The 20,514-nt window shown below is 34.6% G+C and overlaps 4 protein-coding genes across 4 annotated transcripts; 1 reads left to right on the plus strand and 3 right to left on the minus strand.

The window, feature by feature from the left end:
- Window positions 1-218: 218 nt before the first annotated feature.
- Window positions 219-4,651, minus strand: LOC148547208 (uncharacterized). The gene is made up of 2 exons (XM_088495334.1): window positions 3,942-4,651; window positions 219-369 (listed from the first exon to the last, which is right to left on the minus strand). Exons 1-2 carry the CDS (start codon window positions 4,649-4,651, stop codon window positions 219-221), a joined length of 861 nt encoding a protein of 286 aa, XP_088351460.1.
- A 2,365-nt stretch (window positions 4,652-7,016) lies between these two features.
- LOC148547209 (pentatricopeptide repeat-containing protein At2g20710, mitochondrial-like) lies at window positions 7,017-9,340 on the minus strand. The gene is made up of 2 exons (XM_088497468.1): window positions 8,925-9,340; window positions 7,017-8,388 (listed from the first exon to the last, which is right to left on the minus strand). The coding sequence occupies exons 1-2, from the start codon at window positions 9,222-9,224 to the stop codon at window positions 7,162-7,164; spliced, it is 1,527 nt and encodes a 508-aa protein (XP_088353594.1). The 5' UTR covers window positions 9,225-9,340; the 3' UTR covers window positions 7,017-7,161.
- A 5,280-nt stretch (window positions 9,341-14,620) lies between these two features.
- LOC107610483 (uncharacterized) lies at window positions 14,621-15,866 on the minus strand. The gene is made up of 3 exons (XM_016312533.1): window positions 15,708-15,866; window positions 15,112-15,610; window positions 14,621-14,886 (listed from the first exon to the last, which is right to left on the minus strand). Exons 1-3 carry the CDS (start codon window positions 15,864-15,866, stop codon window positions 14,621-14,623), a joined length of 924 nt encoding a protein of 307 aa, XP_016168019.1.
- Window positions 15,867-16,883: 1,017 nt separating this feature from the next.
- Window positions 16,884-18,563, plus strand: LOC107611923 (uncharacterized). The gene is made up of 3 exons (XM_021108830.2): window positions 16,884-17,021; window positions 17,723-17,897; window positions 18,227-18,563. Exons 1-3 carry the CDS (start codon window positions 16,998-17,000, stop codon window positions 18,340-18,342), a joined length of 315 nt encoding a protein of 104 aa, XP_020964489.1. The 5' UTR covers window positions 16,884-16,997; the 3' UTR covers window positions 18,343-18,563.
- Window positions 18,564-20,514: the final 1,951 nt, after the last annotated feature.

Here is a 20,514-nt window from a genome sequence, read left to right on the forward strand (position 1 = left end):
CTAATTAGGGTAAGTGTGTGATGTACCTGGGGGAAGCTAGGCCCCTCCCCCTTTATCTGTGTTATCGAGTGGGTCCTTTCATTTGAATCTCTATATCTAAAAGCTTCCACCAGTTGTCTAGACCTTCACTTAAAGTGTAAAACCTAAAGAAGAAGAAGAAAAAAAGTGCTTTTATTGAGTATAATTGATAACCAGAAAAATGGGAGCTATTGAAAAGTTTAAAACTTGATCGAAATAACATCGTTACTTTCACTCTCAACTCTCAAGTCTGCATTTCTCTCCTTCCTCAGAAGAAGGGCGAGTACGAATGAACCAACGTGAACATGCTCAACTACAATTATTTTTTCTTTTTCCACGGCATCCTCAAATCTGTTATGCGAATGTAAACTTTATTTAAAGGTTTGTTGTTTAATAAATAGCTATATATACAAAGTTAAAGTTAAATTTCAACATTTACTTAAGTAGACTAATAAATTAATTACTAAACCAACTAAAGTTGATTATCCTAGCAACATATTTAATTAAAAAAAAATAATTCCTATTTGAACCAAAAAAATGGAATTTAACTAATATTTTTATCTATAATAATATGATGGAATTACAAGTTTTTAAAATAAATTGGATCTCAATATTTAATTTTTATTATAACTTTAAAGATTAAAAATAATAATAAATATAAAAGATTTTATAAGATGAGAGAAAGAAAGAAATATGAGATTTGCGTTCTGCTTCAGTACCTTTTGTATAGTGAACAATATAAGTTAACGTTTTTTTTTTATTAGAAGTACTTCTCTCATAAATACTTTTGAAAAAAATAACATGTGCTACAATGAAAAAACGTCAACATCTGAATAAATAATTTGAAAAAAAAAAGGATTTTATGATAATAAGTTTTAGAAATTATGGTATCTTAAATAAAAAGTCAAAAAAGATAAAGTGAGTGAAAAAAAGAAAGAGAATTCTTTAATTTTAAAGAAAAAAGATTTTAATTTTAATTGCGCTGAGAAAATGTTAAGTGATACATTTTAGTTGTTAAAGTGGAGTTTAAACCCTACCTTGTCCTATGCATTTTCGCCCTAATTCTAGAATTCAGATCTTTTAAAGTGAGAAAGTTGGTAAAGTGATAAAGTAAAAGGTTAATTGCTATTGATTTTGTAATTTTCATGAAATTTATACCCCACTATCTTAATTTAAGAGTAATTAATTATTCATTTTTATCACTTTATTAACTTTTTCACTTTAGAGGATTGACGAATGGATTTTTGATGGTTTAGAATTTCACAAATGAATTCTCGTTGCAAGTATAGTTCCTAAACCAAACAATAATCCTTTCATACAAAAGATTGTTTGTCACAAGTAACAAACCCCTAAAATTAATAACCGAAGTATTCAAACCTCGGGTCGTTCTCCCTAGGAATTGTAATGAAGTGTTTTGTTATTGGTTGTGAGTTATTTTTGGGGTTTTAATAAGAAACATGAAAGATAAATAGCAAGAAAGTAAACTAAGGCCTAAAAAGGTCTTGGCAAGGGTTGGTGGTCAAGGATCTCTATCCTAATCACTAACCACAATATGAGAATTGGCAAGGATTAATCTCATTAAATCATCCTCTAACTAGTAGTAAAGAAAAGTCAAATGAGCTATGTCAATCCTAGTCCATAAGTCCTAACTCTCTACTAATTCAATTAGTGAGAACTAGAGTCAATGGATCCCAATCATCAATTACTTGGACATTAGTAACTCAAGAGTTCCTAAGTTACCTTTCCAAGCCAAGAACATAAAATTCTACTCTAAAATCCAACCAAGCATTTCATCAAACACTTGGAAGGCATAAAAGGAAAGCATAGTAAAATTGCAAGAAAAGCAAATCTACACTACTCAATTTGCAAGGAATTAAACAACAACAAATCAAATGAACACAATTATTATGATTTACCTTGAATTGAATTGAAAGAGAAAGGAAGGAACAAAAGTAGATCTACAACAAAATGCAAGAACAACATAAAGGAAATTACAACAAAAGGATGGAAGAAGAATGAATGTAACAACAAGGAATTGAGAAGATAGAAATAAAAGAAGATGAATTAAAATCTAGATCTAAGAACTAAACCTAATCCTAATTCTAGAGAGAAGTGAGAGCTTCTCTCTCTAGAAACTAACTCTAACTACTAAACTAAGCTAAAACTAAACTAATGGTCAAAAGTAAGTAAAGTATGAAAAGTATGTAAAAGTATGAAAAGTATGTAAAAGTATGTTGATTCCCTTTCAATCCTTGGCTTAAATAGCATCAGAAATGAGTTGGATTGGGCCCACAAGGCTTCTAAAATCGCTGGCCACGTTTGCATTAAGTGGGTCATGTGCCACCATCGGCGCGTCCGCGTACCGTGCGCGTGCGCGCCCCTATGCGCGATGCAACTATGGCAAATCTTATATCGTTTCGAAGCCCCGGATGTTAGCTTTCCAACCCAACTGGAACCGCATCAATTGGACCTCTGTAGCTCAAGTTATGGTCGTTTAAGTGCAAAGAGATCGGCTTGACAGCTTTCCGGTTCTTTCATTTCTTCATGAGTTCTCCAACTTTTCATGCTTTCTTTCTTCATTCCCTTGATCCAATCTTTGCCTCCTAAACCTTAAATCACTTAACAAACATATCAAGGCATCTAATAGAATCAAGGTGAAATAAATTTAGCTATTTTGAGTCCTAAAAAGCATGTTTTCACATTCAAGCACAATTAAAGGAGAATATACAAAACCATGCTATTTCTTGAATAAATATGGGTAAAAGGTGATAAAATCCCCAAAAATCAATACAAGATAAATCCTACAAATGGGGTTTGTCAAGGATCTTAGTCCTAATTCTAATAACGTGGACTGTTAAAAAATTAAAGTTTTTAATAGGTATAAATTGAATTAAATTTTAATTTATTATCACCTTTTATATTTATTCGTTGTTATATCTATTATATAAATTAACATTTACGTTACACATTTTCTTTATCCTCTTTTACATAATCTTATATCTCTTTTTATTTACGCGATGGAGGACGGCGACGTAAAGGTATAAGGACAAGGCACACAGCTGCAATGGAGGATGCGCAGTGAAAAATTGGCGAGTGAGAGAGCTGACTGCACGCGAGGAAGGGTGAGGGATGGTGGTGCACCAGAGATAAAACAGTGGAGCGACGTGTGGGAGAAGGAGCGTGAGAGAGAGGACGGAAGGTGCATATACTCAGAGTAGTTTGTGGCTTAGGGTTGTACGACGCATATATAAAAAGGGGTCAAAATTAAATTTTTTGAATCAATCTCGCTAGATAACCAATAGGGATCTAACTAACAATAAGCCAACAAGTATTTTTGAATTGCTCTTCATACTAATTAATTGTCATTAATTAGTGATTATTTAAATTTTATTTTTAAAATACAAAATTAATTATTATTAATTATAGTTATTTAAAGTTAGCCAGCTAGAAGTTGTTTACCTATACTTCTCCTTTTCGTCCAATCCCAACTTGTCAATAGCTGGCTTGAACAAGATGTCTGTCGAGCTCCCCTGATCCACCAGGGTTCTATGTAGATGGGCGTTGGCGAGAATCATGGTAGTTACCATCGGATCGTCATGTCCAGGAACAATACCCTGTCCGTCTTCTTTTGTGAAAGAAATGGTTGGGAGGTCGGCAGTTCGCTTCCGATCTGGTAAACTTCCTTCAGATGTCTTTTACGAGATGATTTGGTGAGTCCTCCTCCAGCAAACCCTCCCGAGATCATATGTATATGTTGTTCCGGGGTCCGTGGTGGCGGATCTCTCCGATCTTCTTCATCTCGTTTCCTCTTTCCATGATTGTCCGACCTTTCCATGAGATATCTGTCAAGCCGACCTTCCCTGGCCAGCTTTTCTATCACATTTTTTAAGTCGTAACAATCATTGGTAGAGTGTCCATATAACCTGTGATATTCACAGTATTCGCTGACTTCCCCCTTCTTGTTCTTGATAGGCCGAGGGAGAGGTAGTTTTTCAGTGTGACAAATTTTTCTGTAAATATCGACTAGGGAGACTCGTAAGGGAGTGTAAGAATGATATCTTCTGGGCCTTTCAGACCCGACTTCTTCTTTCTTCTTGGGCTCCCACTCCTTGTCCCTTGATGGGTGAGGGTGCCCGGATCGCCAGCTCGACTTCCGCAGTTTGGCATTTTCCTCTATGTTGATGTACTTTTCGGCTCTTTCTTGTACATCGCTCAAAGAAGTCGGATGCCTTTTCGAGATGGACTGAGAGAAGAGTCCTTCTCGGAGTTCATTTACTAGGCCCATGATCATTGCTTCCGTAGGTAGATCTTGAATTTTCAAGCATGCTTTGTTGAACCTTTCCATGTAATCTCTCAGGGGTTCTCCGACCTCCTGTTTTACTCCTAGTAGGCTAGGTGCATGCTTGACTTTATCCTTCTGGATCGAAAACCGCATAAAGAACTTACGCGAGAGGTCGTCGAAGCTGGTGACCGACCTGGGGAGGAGGCTGTCGAACCACTTCATCGCCGCCTTTGTCAAAGTCGTTGGAAAGACTTTGCAGTGGGTAGCATTAGAGGCGTCGGCTAAATACATCCGACTTTTGAAATTGCTGAGGTGGTGTTTTGGGTCGATGGTCTCGTCGTACAGATCCATGTCAGAGCTTTTGAAGTTTCCTTGGAACTTTTGCCCTCATGATATCTTCACTAAACGAATCATCTCCCCCCAATGGGGTGTCTTCTCGGTCAACGCGAGAACTCTTATTTCAGAGGTTGAATTCTAGTTTTAAGAGCTTTTATTCAAGCTCTTTTCGTCGCTCAACTTCTCTCCTTAGGTTTATCTCTGCTTCTCGTTGTCGTTCCAGCTCTTGTTTCAGCTGTTCTAGCCGTCCTTGATGGCCGTGTAGCAGTCCCATGAGATCGGCAGCGTGAGGTTGTCCCTCCTTCTCTGGCTCGTGCACCTCAGAGGAGATTCTTCTTGAATCCTGAATGCCTGAGGGACCTTCTCTATATTGTCTGTCCGCTCCTTGCAGAGATATTATTGCTTTGTCATTGGTGACTACATCTTGATGCTCTTGCTCAGATTCTGATGCAGTATGTTCGTCCTCGTTTTGGTCATCCGCCATTGTGAGTTGATCTCTTAGGTCTCCGGCAATGGCGCCAATGTTCTGGGGCTTACCTAGAACCGGATGATTGGGCTCGAATGAAAGGCCCGAATGTTGAAAGAATGTGGCCTTCGACTTGTTTTACGTCTGGGAGCCTCCGTCCGAGTTGTGTGTTTGAAGGAATAGGGGGAGAGGGGAGGGGTGGTACCTGCAAAGACACTCTGATGTCTAAGTTAGCAAGGGGATAAGCAGGTTTAGAATGTATTGGAACTTAGCTTTACCTGAGTGTGTCAGTGTATTTATAGGTGATGATCCAATAACCACCGTTGGAGTAGTTCCATTTCTGAAGGTGGATAACTGTCCCTTTATCTTAGGGTTGTTGAGATATCTCTTCTAAAAGTGGATGAGAGATTTTAGGAGACAGTTACTTATTTGAATAAGTGCTATCTATCGGCTTATGTCGAACCTGACCTCTTTGAGGAGGTCGGGTAAGCAGTAGGGGCTAACCTTTGGACTGGGTCTTTTTTAGCTTACTTGAACCTAAACCAGAGAGTATTGAACCAGAGCATGAACAAAATAATTATTTAATTGAATTATTATTATTTGTTTTTTTTTTTTGTTTGAGCAGATTTTATTTTTTTAATTTCAATAAATTAAAGTTATATAATCCAATAACTCTTATCATTGTATTAATATATAATAAGATAATTTTTTACCAGGTATAAATAAATTTTTTTAAGAATTTAGCTAATATATGTATTAAGGATATATAATAAGATTATTATTAATAAAATATTTTAAATATTTTTATTTAATAACTAAAAGATAAATATATTAAAAATTTAAATTTTTATATTTAAAAAAATAAAGAAAAGTCTAGGAAGTCAGCAACTTTTGTATTTTCTGACCAGCATTTAACCATCAAAACAAAAGTGAGTGATCTTCCACTATTAAAAACACTATTGATAACCAATTGATGGTTACAAAACACCAAAATTACTACCCCTAACATTCCTCAAATAATAATTTATTATGCCCTTAGCACATAAATTAAATAAATTTCTTTTTTAAATATGAGAGCGATGTATTATTAATTTATTATAATAGGAGCATTATATACAGACATATAATTATCTTTTCCAAAATCCAATGAGCCACATGCCCCAACACCTTATTAGCCACTAGCCAGGGAATTTGAATTCTCTAAAATTTGAATTTCATTTTAGAAAGTAAAGTGTGATATCTCACCATTTATTTTATAGGTGGAACCAAAAATAAATATAAAAGAAAAACTATTTAAGGGTAGAAGATCACACTTTACCCTCTAAAGTACAAATTTAAAATTTAGAAGATCCAAATTCCTAGCCAGGAGCATCCCTGGTGGTATCAACTGTTATGCATCAAAGATCAAATCATCAATGCCAGTATATCACCAATGGGATAGCCATATCAGAAAGAATTTTTTCTTAATTACAATTAAAGAGTGATATAGTAATCCAGTTAGTTAGAGGTACTGCATTTAATTAACTTACTTTATACTTAAAATAATCTATGATAAAAACAAATAATACTTAAAAAAATATCTTGTGGACGCTCAAAATCATGTAGTGTGAAATAAAACCATGCATTTCCTAAACATTGTTTGATGGCAATTACTTTAATGAAGATGTCAAAAACATTTTTTCATAATGATCTTAGTTTAAAAAGTATGACTTATTGGTTTTGTCACTTTAAACAAAGATAACATTTTTATAACATATGAAAATCAAACTCTAGAATTTATGATCCAATAGTCAAAAATGAAATATCTTTAAATGATGACAATTATAAAATCTTCGTTAGAGTATCCACCTTGTTTAAAGGTTAACATATATGATAGTGAAAAAGTTAGATCGATGATTTAATGGCACATCATGATGAAAACTTAAACTTTAGTCGCTACTTAATTAAACAAAGGTGGACAAAAAGAAATCATTTATCTGTCAGCTATGACTACATAATCTACTCTCTCTTGGCCACATTTTGAGACATGTAATTTAGTTCTGCTAACTAAACTTTACCTTCAAACATCATTTGTATCCTCATCAAGATGTTCAGTGTCTTCATCTAATTGATTTTCCACTCTAATCAGATCAATGGCTTTTGCATCAGGGATTTCACCATGAACATAACTTACTAGTTTATCATAGGTTGCAACAGAGAGATAACCGCCATCACTATAGAACTTGAGGATCTGAAGCACTGATTCCAAATCTCCTTTTTCCTTCAGGTACTCTAAAAATGCAGCCAAAACAAAGGGTTTAGGCCTCCGTCTAGATCTTTCTGCAGAGAGCGCAGTCTTCATTGCTTGAACTGCTTTCTCCATATTATTATCCAAGCAGTAGTGTTCTGCCAAATTATCCCATGTAGACGCATGCAATTGCTTGCCGCTATCCAAAAGCCTCTTGATATAAGCCTCAGCCTTATCCAACATACCCAATTTACAATAAGTATGGATCATAAGATGTGGAATTCTGGTGTCGAATACTTTGTAATTGGATTCCCATTCTTCGGAGATCTTCTCAGCTCCAACAATGTCACCTAGCTTCACCAAAGAGCTTAACATACAGAGGTAATCTTTATTCCAAAATCCATTCGAGGCTTTGCACTTGTCCCAAATTCGATAAACCTCATCCTTATTACCAATAGCAGCATATATAGTTTGAATAGATGCAAAGGCAAGCCACTTGCTCCTGCCTACAGCTAACCGCTCTGATTTGTTCAGTGCTGACAAGGCCTTCTCGACATTGCCACCTTTCAGATAACCATTTGCTGCAGTCGTGTAAATATACCAATCAACAGTTGCAAGAGGATCAACTTCCATCCTCATTAGTAACTTCTCCATCCCTTCTATGTCTGCAGCAGCCACATACGCATTCAACCGAATAGTAAACATAGCACCATTGCGTATGTCCTTCTCCATCATTTCTTGCATTAGACTATCTAATTTGTCATATTTGCCTAACTGCGCATAGAGTTTCAACATCATATTGTAACACGCGGGGGAGTTCACGGGACGAACCTTCTTAATTTTCTTCATGATAGCCTCCGCTTTCTCCAAAGATTTATGCTCTGCATAGCATTTCAAGAGGGCAGCATTTACCTTGAATCCAATTAGGGCATCAGGAATGCCTCTGTAGAAGCTCTCGGTTTGTTCAAGGCCACGAACTTTCGATATCAAGTTGAGATGTTTAGCAACGTCTCCTGGGGTCAAGTTATATTTACTTGACTCACTCATCCATTCTGATATCTAACAAAAGCAATGTTTCATCAACTCCCGATATTAGGTGCCATTAGTCAAGCACAACAATACTATAAACATCGTTTAAAAAATTGAACTAGTAAAACCTCGCTATCAATTATCATGATTCAAGTGACTTACCCGGTTGAAATTATAATCGAATCAATGATTAGGCAACACAAAAATATCAATAACAGCAACTATAACTAAACCTTATCCTTATACTTATTATTATCCCTTTAGAAGTGATAAGATTAATGAAACAAACGCCACCATAGTATCTTATCGTATGCATAAACTAACTAAACAAACTAGCATCAAAGTAATATAGAACGAACATCATTTTCAACTTGCACAAACTTTGCCTAAATAAATGAAAACAAAACAATGATCCGACTGTAATTTACATTGTCAGCCACCAAAAACGAACATGAATCCGAATCAGCAACCAGCTGCATTCAGTGTGTTAGATTAAAGGGGTACCATTGAATAAGCTTTACTATGTGCTAAAAGAAAAGTAAAGGTAGGAACTTGAAGTGTAAAACCTGAAGGGCGTGCGTGTAGCGACGCGAATAAGAGAGGGTTGCGATGAGATATTGGATTTGATTGTGAGTGAGGGATCCGCCATGTTGAAGCCATTGGTTGAGAATGGGGGTCACAGGGATTCTGGGGTCCCCATTACCCCCAATTATTTGATGTCGGAGTTCTGAGAAAGAAGAAGAAGAAGAAGAAGAAGAAGAAGAAGAAGAAGAAGAAGAAGAAAGAAGTGATTCTGTTGAGTATAATTGATAGGCAGAAACACGGGAGCTATTGAAAAGTTTGAAACTTGATCGAAACAACATCATCACTTTCACTCTCAACTCTCAAGTCTGCGTTTCTCTCCTTCCTCAGAAGAAGAGTGAGCACGAATGAACCAACGTTAACAGGCCCATCTACAATTATTTTTTTCTTTCTCAGTCATTCTCAAGTCCGATATGCGAATTTAAATTATATTTAAAGATTTGTGACCGTATAATAAATTGCTATATGTACAAATTTTGAATCAAATTTTAATATTTATTTAAATAAATTAATGAGTTAACTATTAAATCAATTAAAATTAATTATATTAACAACATATTTAATTAAAAAAATAATTCTTGTTTGAATCAAAAAAATAAAATTTAACTAATATTTTTATTTATAATAATATTATAGAATTACAAGTTTCTTAAAATAAATTAAATCTCAACATTTAATTTTATTATAACTTTAAAGATTAAAAATAATAATAGATATAAAAGATTTTATAAAATAAGAGAAAAAAAGAAATATAAAATTTGTGATCTGCTTCAACACTTTTTGTATAATGAACAATATATAATTTAAAAGAAAGTTATATTTTGATAATAAGTTTAGAAATTATGGTATCTTAAATAAAAAGTTAAGAAAGATAGAGTGAGTGAAAAAAAAAACTCTTTAATTTTAGAGTAAAATTAGAAGACAAATAAAAAAGAGGTATATTTATATATGTATGGTGCTGATGAAAAGCTGTAAACGAAGTAGAGTAGTTCTCATCAACTCTGTTGTGTGAGGTTGGATATGAAGAGAAAAAGAATTAAGGTGAAGGAATATGAAAAGAAACTGAATATTGTATTCCACATCTAAGAAGAAAATAGAATCACAAAACTGCTAATTACAGTTACAACTATATATATATATAATGATCACTCTACTAGACTTTAATGTACAAATTCTCTAAGTTACTAGTCGCAATTGTGCTTCTAGTACCTTCTAACAACTTGCTTATGTAACACCTCTCTCAAACTTGGACTATGTATATCTAATAGTCCTAGTTTGCTTTCACATACACTAAACATATTTGGTGTTAGAGCTTTAGTCAATATATCAGCAGTTTGTTCACTATTTCGAATTGGCATCAACTTTATCATCCCCTCTTTCCATTTATTTCTCATAATATGGCAATCAACTTCTATGTGCTTTGTCCTCTCGTGATAAATCGGATTTGTGGCGATATGTAAGGCAGATTGACTGTCACAGTAGATGACCACTGGCTTAGTTCGTTTGACCTGAAGCTCCTTAAGCATGTAGGTGAGCCATTGTGCTTTTCGAGTTGCTGAAATGAGTGCCATGTATTCAGGTTCACATGAGGATGCTGCGACAGTGTCTTATTTCTTGCTCTTCCAAGAAATGATAGAAGTCCCCAAAAAGAAAAAATAGCCCGTGACTGATTTTCTAGAATCTAGGAATGTACCCCAATCACTGTCAGAGAAATCAGATGGGGTGAGATCAGTGGTGGATGAAAAGAACAACCCCTTTGCTGGTGCTCCCTTTAGATACTTTAGAACTCGTAACCCAGCTCCAAAATTTTTATCAGTGGCACAATCGAGGAATTGACTTAATCTGCTGACAGCATAGCAGATTTCTAGTTTGGTATTTGTGAGATACAACAGTCGTCCAACTAGTCTTCGATATTCAGAGTTAGAAGCGAGTAAAGTCCTTGAGCCTTTCAATAAGTGGTGAGTGTAGTCCATTGGTGTAGAAATTGGTTTTGCTCTCAACATGCCATAATCTTGGAGAAGATCAAGACAATATTTGTGTTGACAAACAGCTATTCCCTTCTTGCTCCGAGTAATTTCCATTCCAAGGAAGTATTTGAGTTCTCCCAAATCCTTGATTTTGTACAGGTCATGCAAATACTGTTTCATACGATGAATTTCTGCCAAATTGTTACCCCAGCAAGTACAAGGTCGTCTACATACATAAGCAACACAGTAAAAGCACCATTGGAGCACTTTGTAAACATACTATAATCATGTTTCGATTGTTGATAGCCAGCGCAATGAGTGAGGCAGCAAGTTTGGTGTTGTACTGCCGACTTGCCTGCTTCAACCCATAAAGGGACCTGTTCAACTTGCATACTAAGTCTGGTACTGGGAGAGACAATCCGAGAGGAGGTTTCATATACACTACTTCATCTAAATTCTCATGAAGAAATACCATATTCACATCTAATTAGTGCAAATGCTAATTTTTTATTGCTGTAATAGACATCACTATCCTAAATGTGTTCATTTTGACTACAGGACTGAATGTGTCCCTGTAGTCTACCCTTTGCATCTGTGAGAATTCCTAGCAACCAGCCAGGCTTTATACCGTTCCACAAATCCATCCAGATTAAGCTTTAGTTTAAACACCCACTTACATCATGTTGTCCTCTTCCCCACAGGTAGTTTAGTGAGAGTCCAAGTGTTATTCTTTTCTAAAGTAGAAAGTTCAATATCAACAACTTTATTCCAATTTGGATCAACAACAGCCTCATCATATGTCTTATGTTCTACATGCATGGATGCAGCTAATGAAAATGATTTATGTTTGGGTGAAAGAGAATTGTAAGAAACTATTTGTGAGAGAGAGTATGAGTGCTTAGATGATGCATTGAGACTAGTTGAGTCATTAGAGGATGCAAGCATGCAGTGGTAATCTTTTAGATAAGAGAGAGGTTTACGCTGTCTATCTGACCTTTGAATGTTATGTACTATTTCATGTGGACTTACGATTGTTTGCCCATTTGAACTAGAGACTTCGGCATTTGATCCTCTAAGAACAATATCAATTGTTGGTTCAGGTATGTCAGAGACAATATGATCACTATGGCAACTACCAAATGGACATGATGAGATGAATCATGAGATTGGGTGGGTGTATGTGTTGTATTGTGTGTGATAATATGTGTTGTTGGTGATGCAGATGATGTAAAGTAATTATAAAATGAAAAGTCAAAAGGATCAATGTGTGTGAAATTGTTTGGTGCTTAGGTAGGTGCTTGTTGTGTGACATTGTGAGTGCAATTTCTAGATTCAATAGAATTGAGTTTTATAAAAGGTAAGTGAAAGAGAAAAATCGTCGGCTTAGAATTTCTTCTCGATAAAAGAAATCACTTTGTTGCAAGTATAGTTCCAAACCGACAAATAATCCTCAATCAAAGTTTAATTTGGTTATCACAAGTTCAATCCAATAAAAATAACCGAGAGTATTAGTCCCGGGTCGTTCCCTAGGAATTACAATCAAGTGCTTAATTATTGGTTATGAGTTTCACGGGGTAGGTTGATAAAACAAGAAATTAAAAAGGTAAGAATTTAAATGACAAGAAAAATAAAGTGACAAGTAAGTAAATCAAACAACTAAATATAACAATGAATAAAAAGAGACATTCATGGCAAGGATTGAGAATCAAAGTTTTCTATCCTAGTCATTAATCATATCACAATAATTACCAAGAGATAATCCTATTTCGTTATCTCCAACATCGGAAGAAAATTAAATAAGACTAATTAATCTCAATCTATAAGTCCTAATCAACTTACTAATTGAATTAACAAAAGATTAGCGTCAATGGAAACAATATTAACTAACAACTTTAGATCACCAACATAAGTTGGGTATTAATGACTCAAGAGCACCTAATTTCTTTTTCCAAGCCAAGAATGCACAAAATCTACTCTAAACCTAAGTCAAGCATTTTATCAAACACTTGGAAGGCATAGAAGGAAAGTATGGTAAATTGGCAAGAAATGTTAAATCTACAACTACCCAATGCAAGAAAATAACAATAAGAATTCAATTAAACAATAAAGGAACATAAAACATAAATTGCATTAAATGAAAATCAAAAGCAACAAAGTGTCATAAACATAAAGGCAACAAAATAAAGGGAATGACAAATAAAACTAGAAGAGTAAGGATGTAAGAACAATAAATTGCAAGGAAAAATAAATCAAAACAATAATTAAACACTAAATCTAAGAGAGTTTTAACCTAAATCTACCCTAATTCTAGAGAGAAGAGGGAGCTTCTCTCTCTAGAAAACTACCCTAAGACATGTTGCTAAGCTACACTAATTCTCCCCCTCCCCCCTTGACCCTTCTTGATTTCTGCATCAAATAGCCTCAGAAATGAGTTGGATTTGGGCCTGGATGGCTCAGAAATCGCCCCCAGCATATTCACTTTAATGAGGTCACGTGACCAACGTCACGCGTGCGCGTGGGTGACGCGTACGCGTCACTTGGCAAACTTTCTTCCCACGCGTACGCGTGGGTCACGTATACGCGTTGCCCTAAATTCTGCAAATCCTCATTTCTTCATTAGTTCTCCACTTTGCATGCTTTTCTCTTCATTTCTTTCATCCAATTCTTGTCTTATAAACCTGAAATCACTAAACAAACATATCAAGACATCGAATAGAATTAAAGTGAATTAAAATTAGCAATTTAAAGGTCTAAAAAGTATGTTTTCACTCTTAAGCACAAATTAGGGAGAATTACAAAACCATGCTATTTCATTGAATAAATGTGAGAAAAGTTGATAAAACCCACCAAATTCAACACAATATAAACCACAAAATTGGAGTTTATCAGTAAGAGATTTTCATAAAAACACATTTTGTGACACAAAAATATCCCTGCTTGATAAGTCATACAATATGTACCCTTTTACTCCAATTTTATGACTAAGATATACACATTTTCTAGCTCTTTTATTCAATTTTTTTCTATTGGCATTTAATGTAGAAGCATATGCAAGACACTCAAAAACTCTTAAGTAATCAATGGATGGTAATTTGTTTCTTAAAATCTGGTATGGTGATGAATTATGCAACACAATACTTGGTATTCGGTTAACTAAGTGCACTGCATGAGCAGCTGCATAGTTTCAAAAAAGTTTTGCTAATGCAGAACGAAACATCAGAGCTCTGGTCACTTCAATTAAGTGTTGATGTTTCGATTCTACAATGCTATTTTACTAAGAAGTCTCAACACAAGTAGTCGGTGCACTATGCCCTTTGAATTGTAAAAACTGTTAAGTTTGAATTCCAATCCATTGTCTATTCTAATTTTTTTTACTGATGCATCAAATTGATTTTGAACTAAATACACAAAGTTTTGAACAAGTTGTGAAGTTTCAGCTTTTGATTTCATGAAAAATAACCATGTGTGTCTACTCTTGTCATCAATTATAGTAAGAAAATACTTATGTCCTACAATGGATGGGGTTGCAATTGGCCCCCAAATGTCCATATGAATCAATTTAAACAAAGATATAGATTGTGAATCACTCAGTGAATAAGGAAGTCATTTTTGTTTTGCAAAGTGACATGAGTCACAAGGATCAACTAATCCTTTATTTTCTAAAAAACTATAAAACTGTTGCATGATTCTCAATCTTTGATCTGGAAGGTGTCCTAGTATAAAATGCCAAAGTGTCTCTGTGTGACTGTGTCACTCTTGTTGGACTTGCAAGGTGAGATTATCGATGTTAATACTGATGCTATGCTTGTGGATGCAACTGTTGTGAGGTTCTCAAAAGCATAAAGTCCTCTTTTTTGCACAGCTACTCCAATCATTCTCTTGGAGAGACGATCCTGGATCTCACAAGAAGAATCATTAAAAATGAATCTGCATCTAAGATCAGATCCAACCTTGACACTGATATGAGATTGAATTTGAACTTCAAAATGTATAATGCATACAGTAAGTGAAATTAATCTGTAAATTGTACTATGCCTGCTATGTCAGTTATGGTTTGCGTTCCATCTGGTAGATTCACATGCAAAGGTTTAATGTGATATATTGTCCTAAATGCTTTCATTGAAAAAGTAACGATGCGTGGCTCCGGAGTCTATGACCCAGGAATTTAGGCTAAAAATTGATAAAGACATTATGCATGCAATACCTTGATTAGAAGGTAGTGCGACTACATGGTTGTTGCTATTATGATTTGAATGTTGTGAATTCTCCTTTTCCAAATGTGTTAACAGTGCCATTTTCTGGTCGATAGAGAATTGAAACTCAAAACCCCCATTTATTACCTGAGAAGATGTGGCAATATTGCTGATATTCTCAATTTTATCATCAGCTATCACATTATTAATCATGTTGCTGCCATTGTTGTTTCTTAAATGTGGTGGCAGGCCATGTTTTTTGTAGCATACATCTTCAATATGACCACTTCTTCCACAAAAAGTACATTGTTTGTTGCTTCTGCCGCCTCTGCCACCATTTGTTTTACTACCTATGCCGTGAAAGTTCCTTTCTCCTCTGATTGTTTGATATCCTTGAGAATTAGCCCTCGAATTGGTAGTGGTAATCAATGTTTTGCATTCACCTATTTCTGCATTTTGTCTTTCTTGTTGCAGCAGTATTAAAAGAGCATCATCTAACTTTGTGAGTGGCTTCATAAGCATCACTTGAGATCTTACCACTGAAAACTAATCACTAGGACCTCTCAAGAATCTCACCACATAAGTTTCTTTTTTGGAGTTCGCAAACCTCTAGGCCACAATCACAGATTGCAGTACAATTCTTGCAATTCGGAATTGGACTAAAGTTATCCATCTCCTTCCAAATTCCTTTCAGCTTTGTGAAATATAAAGTGATACTCAAATCTCCTTGCTTTGCTGCAAATAACTCTTCTTGCAACTCAGCCATTCGAAAAACGTCTCCCTAATAATACCTATGCCTAAGATCCTTCCATAATTGTTCTGCTACAGTAATCCACATAACACTATGTGCAATTTCAGGACTTAATGACAAATTCAACCAAGAAACAATATACATATTGCATCTTTCCCAAACACTAAACAATGGATCTTCTCTTGCTGGTTTAGGTATAGATCTATCAACAAACTACCACTTATTCTTAGACATAAGAGCTCGCGACATTGCTGTTTTCCAAGCGTGGTAGTTATTAGGTCCAAGAATTATAGAAATTAAAGGAGTTCCTGGACTTTCTCTAGGATGCAAGAAGTAAGGACTCACCAGATTTGAAATTGGACTCACATTTGTGCGAGTAGTCATAGACTGTAGTTGATTCACCAGATTCACTAGGTTTGCAATTGTTTGAATATCAAGATTTCCAATCGGATTCTCCATTGTTGGCTTTGATACAGGATAGGGGTGTTCAAAACCGATCCGGACCGAACTAAACCGACGAATCGAACCGAAAATCGAATTAACCGATAACCGAAAAAATCGAAAAAAACTGATTTTGCTGTTTTTTGTCCGGTTCGGTTCGGTTTTCGGTTTTGAATCTGAAAACCCTAACCAAACCGAACCGAACTGGTTAGTAAAAAAACCCTAAACGTTTACTAACCCACCCCCATGGCCCCACACGCGTGACACGCCCATACCCCCCCCCCCCGCTTTCAAATGAAACTGCGCGACACCCCCACCCCCCAAACGAAACTGCGCCTAACCGTCTACCCTAACCCCCAAATCCACAATCCATAGTTCCATACCCTAACCTTCAGGCTTCAGTACTCATCGCTCCCTCTTCTCCAAATCTCCACACCTGCCGGCTGCCGACCTGCGCCCAGCCAGCCAGCCACCACTCCCTCTTCAGTACTCATCGCACCCAGCCACCCACCAGCGCTCCCTCTTCAGGCCAACACGAAGCCATGCCGTCGCACATCAGGTCAAGACGAAGCCACCACCGACTGACTCGACACGGCAACACAGCACCACGCCGCCGCCGTTGAGACGCCACCACCCTAACCCGTCAGTTCAACCCAGCACGGCAGCACCTCCCAATCTCCCACTCAGCCTTCCTCCCAAGTCAATATGGAGCCCGAGCCACCGATTCAGGTAATGTTTACCATTTGCATTCTGTTCATTAGTGTTGATTTGTTGCTACTGTTGATTTGTTGCTACTGTTGATTTGTTGATTTGTTGCTAAGTTTTGTTGCTGGCTCAGTGTTGAACTTCTTACACTATGTGAAAAATAAACAAAATAGTTGAGGAGAAAAAGATGAACTACGTGCAATTGGCCGAGTAGACACGACTAACAAATTTGATCTTCAAAATTGATATTTTTAAATTTATAATTTTTTAAATTTCATATATTTGACCACCAATTTTATATATCTGAGTATCTGACCACCAATTTTTGGCTAAGTTTTGTTGATTTGTTCATTAGTGTAAGTATTAATGGTTCAATTTTTGGCTAAGTTTTGTTGCTGGCTCAGTGGCTTGCTGTTTAATGGTTGAATATATTGGAAATGTCCTGCTTGGCGCTTGCTGCGTTGCTGTTTAATGGTTCATGTTATTGTTGTTTAATGGTTCATTATATTGGAAATGTCCTGCTTGCTGCCTTGCTGTTGCTGGTTGCTGATTAATTGTTGAATGTTGATAACTTGGTAATTTATTTGTTGAATGCTGATTATTTGTTGAATGCTGATTAAATGTTGAATGTTGATAACTTGCTGATTAATTGTTGTGCAGTTTATTGCTGGTTATTAATTTATTTGTTGTTGTGTTTCTGGCCTTGATTTATTGTATTTATGTAGTTTGACGCCAGTTCAAGTGAGAATATGGGCGAATCCGGATTGCCGCCAGTTCCTCTTCCGAATGAATCCACAAGCATCAGATCTCCGAGTGCATTGTTCAGTGCTGGTTCTGTGCTTAATGATTTAAACTTCAGCTGCTTGTTTATTGCTGGTTCTGTGCTTGATTTAAACTTCAGTTGAGTTTATTGCTTTTGTTGAGGACTTGTTGGAATCAGTTTATTGATGCTGGAATATTGTTCAGTCTATTTTATTTTTTCAATCTATTTTATTGTTCAGTTTATTGAAATCAGTTTATTGTTCATTTTATTGTTCATATTATTGATGCTGGAATATTGTTGGAACAAGTCACACTTTGATCTTCAATTATTCTTACTAGATGTCAAGTGTAATTTCCAATATAATATCTTCTTTGAGCAGAAGGTGGTGTTATGGTGTAGTTGATTTACCAGATTATCATAATTTCTTAGCTGATTTATTATATTTCCATTGATTTTTGAATTGTAGGGCTCATGTTTGGGGGCAGTTTTGCTTATGTTATGAAGGGCGTAAGCATGTCATTGAAACAATTTATCTTAGAGATTATGGCATCATGGATGGTGACCAGGCTAGTGAATGTTTAGGCTTACAATTTCAGTGAGGGGAGCTGGAATGCTGGATTGATGTCATTGTTACCCTATTAATCCATTCATCTCAATGTCTGTTGTACTTACTCCATTCCTCTTGACTCATGATATCTATATATTCAATTCTGATACATTGTTAGTTTGTTACCCTGCTATTAATCCATTCATCTCAATGTCTCTTTATTATTAGAATGTATAACTAGATTAGAATGCTTTTCTACTAGTGCTATATTATTATTATTATTATTATTATTATTATTATTATTATTATTATTATTATTATTATTATTATTGTTAGCTATTGTGTATTTGTGTTTGTCGATTTCAATATTATAACTTGTGAAATAATATGGTAGTATTTTTTTTAATTGAGTGAAAAAACCGAACAAACCGAACCAAACCAAACCGAATTTAATTGGTTTGGTTTGGTTCGGATGACTTCGAGAAAAAAATCGAACCAAACCGAACCGCATTTTAATTAAACGATCGGATCGGATGACTTTTCTCTCAAAAACCGAACCAAACCGCACCGCGAACACCCCTAGTACAAGATTCATCGCTTGCTTACACTTTTTTGTAGCAGAATTTCTGAGATATTGACCTTTTACATCTAATCTCGTGATTGGGACATCTGTTTTCTCCATGTTCACCGCACCATAATAAAGAGTTGTAAATGAAGCAGAGCAACCTTCATCAACTTTATTGTGTGAGGTTGGATATGAAGAGAAGAATAATTAAGGTGAAGTGGTAGAAGAACTCAAAAGAAAAAAAGAGAAAAGAAAAGAAAAGAAGCTGAAGGAATGTGAAAAGAAACTAAATATTGTATTCTACATCTCAGAAGAAAATGGAATCACAAAACTGCTAATTAGAGTTACAATTACATATATATCGTGATCACTCTACTAGATTTTAATTTACAAATTCTTTAAGTTATCAGTCACAATTGTGCTTCTAGTACCTTCTAACAACTTAGGGTGTGTTTGGCAAACACGTTAAAAGAGAAGCACGTTTAAACTTCTTGAAAGCTTCAATTTTTGGTTTGGCAAACTGCAGAAGTGATTCACGTTTACAAGAAGCAACAATTTTTAACTTCTGCGTTTCATTAACGGGCTTTTAGCCATCAACACTAAACCTTTATTTACTTTTTACCAACTTTATCCTTTTATTGTATTATTTATGAAATTTTTATTATTTCTATTTATATAAATTTTCTTTTTCTATTATTTATTATTTATTATTTTTTTAACTATTTGTTTGATATTATACACTTTTATAATTGTGATTTTTGTATATTATTTTTTATTATCTTTTTATAATATGATTTATTAATCCCATTAGATAAAATAAATTAAACAAAAAATTAATCGTAAATAATAATAATAGTAAAAAATTATAGCATACTAAAAAAGAGTATTAAGGGTACTAAAAATATACTATATAAAAAACATCAAAAAAATTTTTTTGATTTATTTCAATCACTTCAAAGGTAAATATTTAATTTTTTTTATTATTTTTAGTACTTTCTAAAATTTATATTTTTTTAGTTTTAATTAAAAATATATTTTGCCAATTTTTATGTTATTTTTTATTTTAGTGAGTAAATATTAATTTTATTATAAAATTAATTAATAAGAGCTATTTAAATATTTAAATTAAAATAATAAGATAATATATAAAAATTAATTTAAGTTGATATCTATTTTATTAATTTTTATCTAAAAGTGATTTTACTAATTTTTTATCTAAAAGTAATTTTGAGTAGTATAATCCAAACATTTATTTAATTATAATCTATTTTGATATACAAATTGTCAAATATAAATCACCTTAACACAAATTTATTTTTTATTAAAATCAAATTTACAAAATCAATTTTATACAAACTCTTTGTTTGTAAATTGTAATCCAAATACATACTTATGTTAATGAGTTATAGTTTAAATGACATAGTCTCTACATACTCATAGCGTTTGTTTTGAGGTATTGGGACAGAGATTAAAAGACAGACTCAGTATCATGTTTGTTGGCTTAGAGACTGGTACTAAAATTTCTGTCTCTGTCTCCAAAATTTCAGTATTTTAGTACCTCCAAAAAGTAGGGACACAGGAGACTGAAATTTTTAGAGACAGAAACTGAAACTTTAATAATATTTTATACTTAATTAATTTC

This window comes from Arachis ipaensis, chromosome B8 (assembly GCF_059453495.1).
Source record: "Arachis ipaensis isolate K30076 ecotype BB chromosome B8, ASM5945349v1, whole genome shotgun sequence".
Classification (NCBI taxonomy): Eukaryota; Viridiplantae; Streptophyta; class Magnoliopsida; order Fabales; family Fabaceae; genus Arachis; species Arachis ipaensis.

Excerpts from the sequence above, each read along its gene's own strand:
- LOC148547208 (XM_088495334.1), bottom strand. The coding sequence starts at position 4,651 with ATGGATCTGTACGACGAGACCATCGACCCAAAACACCACCTCAGCAAT. Across the intron at positions 370-3,941 it reads GAATACTGTGAATATCACAG|ATTTGAGGATGCCGTGGAAA; the intron begins GTTATATGGACA and ends TTCGCATAACAG.
- LOC148547209 (XM_088497468.1), bottom strand. The coding sequence starts at position 9,224 with ATGATGTTGTTTCGATCAAGTTTCAAACTTTTCAATAGCTCCCGTGTT. Across the intron at positions 8,389-8,924 it reads GCTACACGCACGCCCTTCAG|ATATCAGAATGGATGAGTGA; the intron begins GTTTTACACTTC and ends TGCTTTTGTTAG.
- LOC107610483 (XM_016312533.1), bottom strand. The coding sequence starts at position 15,866 with ATGGCTGAGTTGCAAGAAGAGTTATTTGCAGCAAAGCAAGGAGATTTG. Across the intron at positions 15,611-15,707 it reads TCTGTGATTGTGGCCTAGAG|CCACTCACAAAGTTAGATGA; the intron begins GTTTGCGAACTC and ends ATGCTTATGAAG. Across the intron at positions 14,887-15,111 it reads CGCACTACCTTCTAATCAAG|TTCAAATTCAATCTCATATC; the intron begins GTATTGCATGCA and ends TACATTTTGAAG.
- LOC107611923 (XM_021108830.2), top strand. The coding sequence starts at position 16,998 with ATGGAGCCCGAGCCACCGATTCAG. Across the intron at positions 17,022-17,722 it reads AGCCCGAGCCACCGATTCAG|TTTGACGCCAGTTCAAGTGA; the intron begins GTAATGTTTACC and ends GTATTTATGTAG. Across the intron at positions 17,898-18,226 it reads TGTGCTTGATTTAAACTTCA|GGCTCATGTTTGGGGGCAGT; the intron begins GTTGAGTTTATT and ends TTTGAATTGTAG.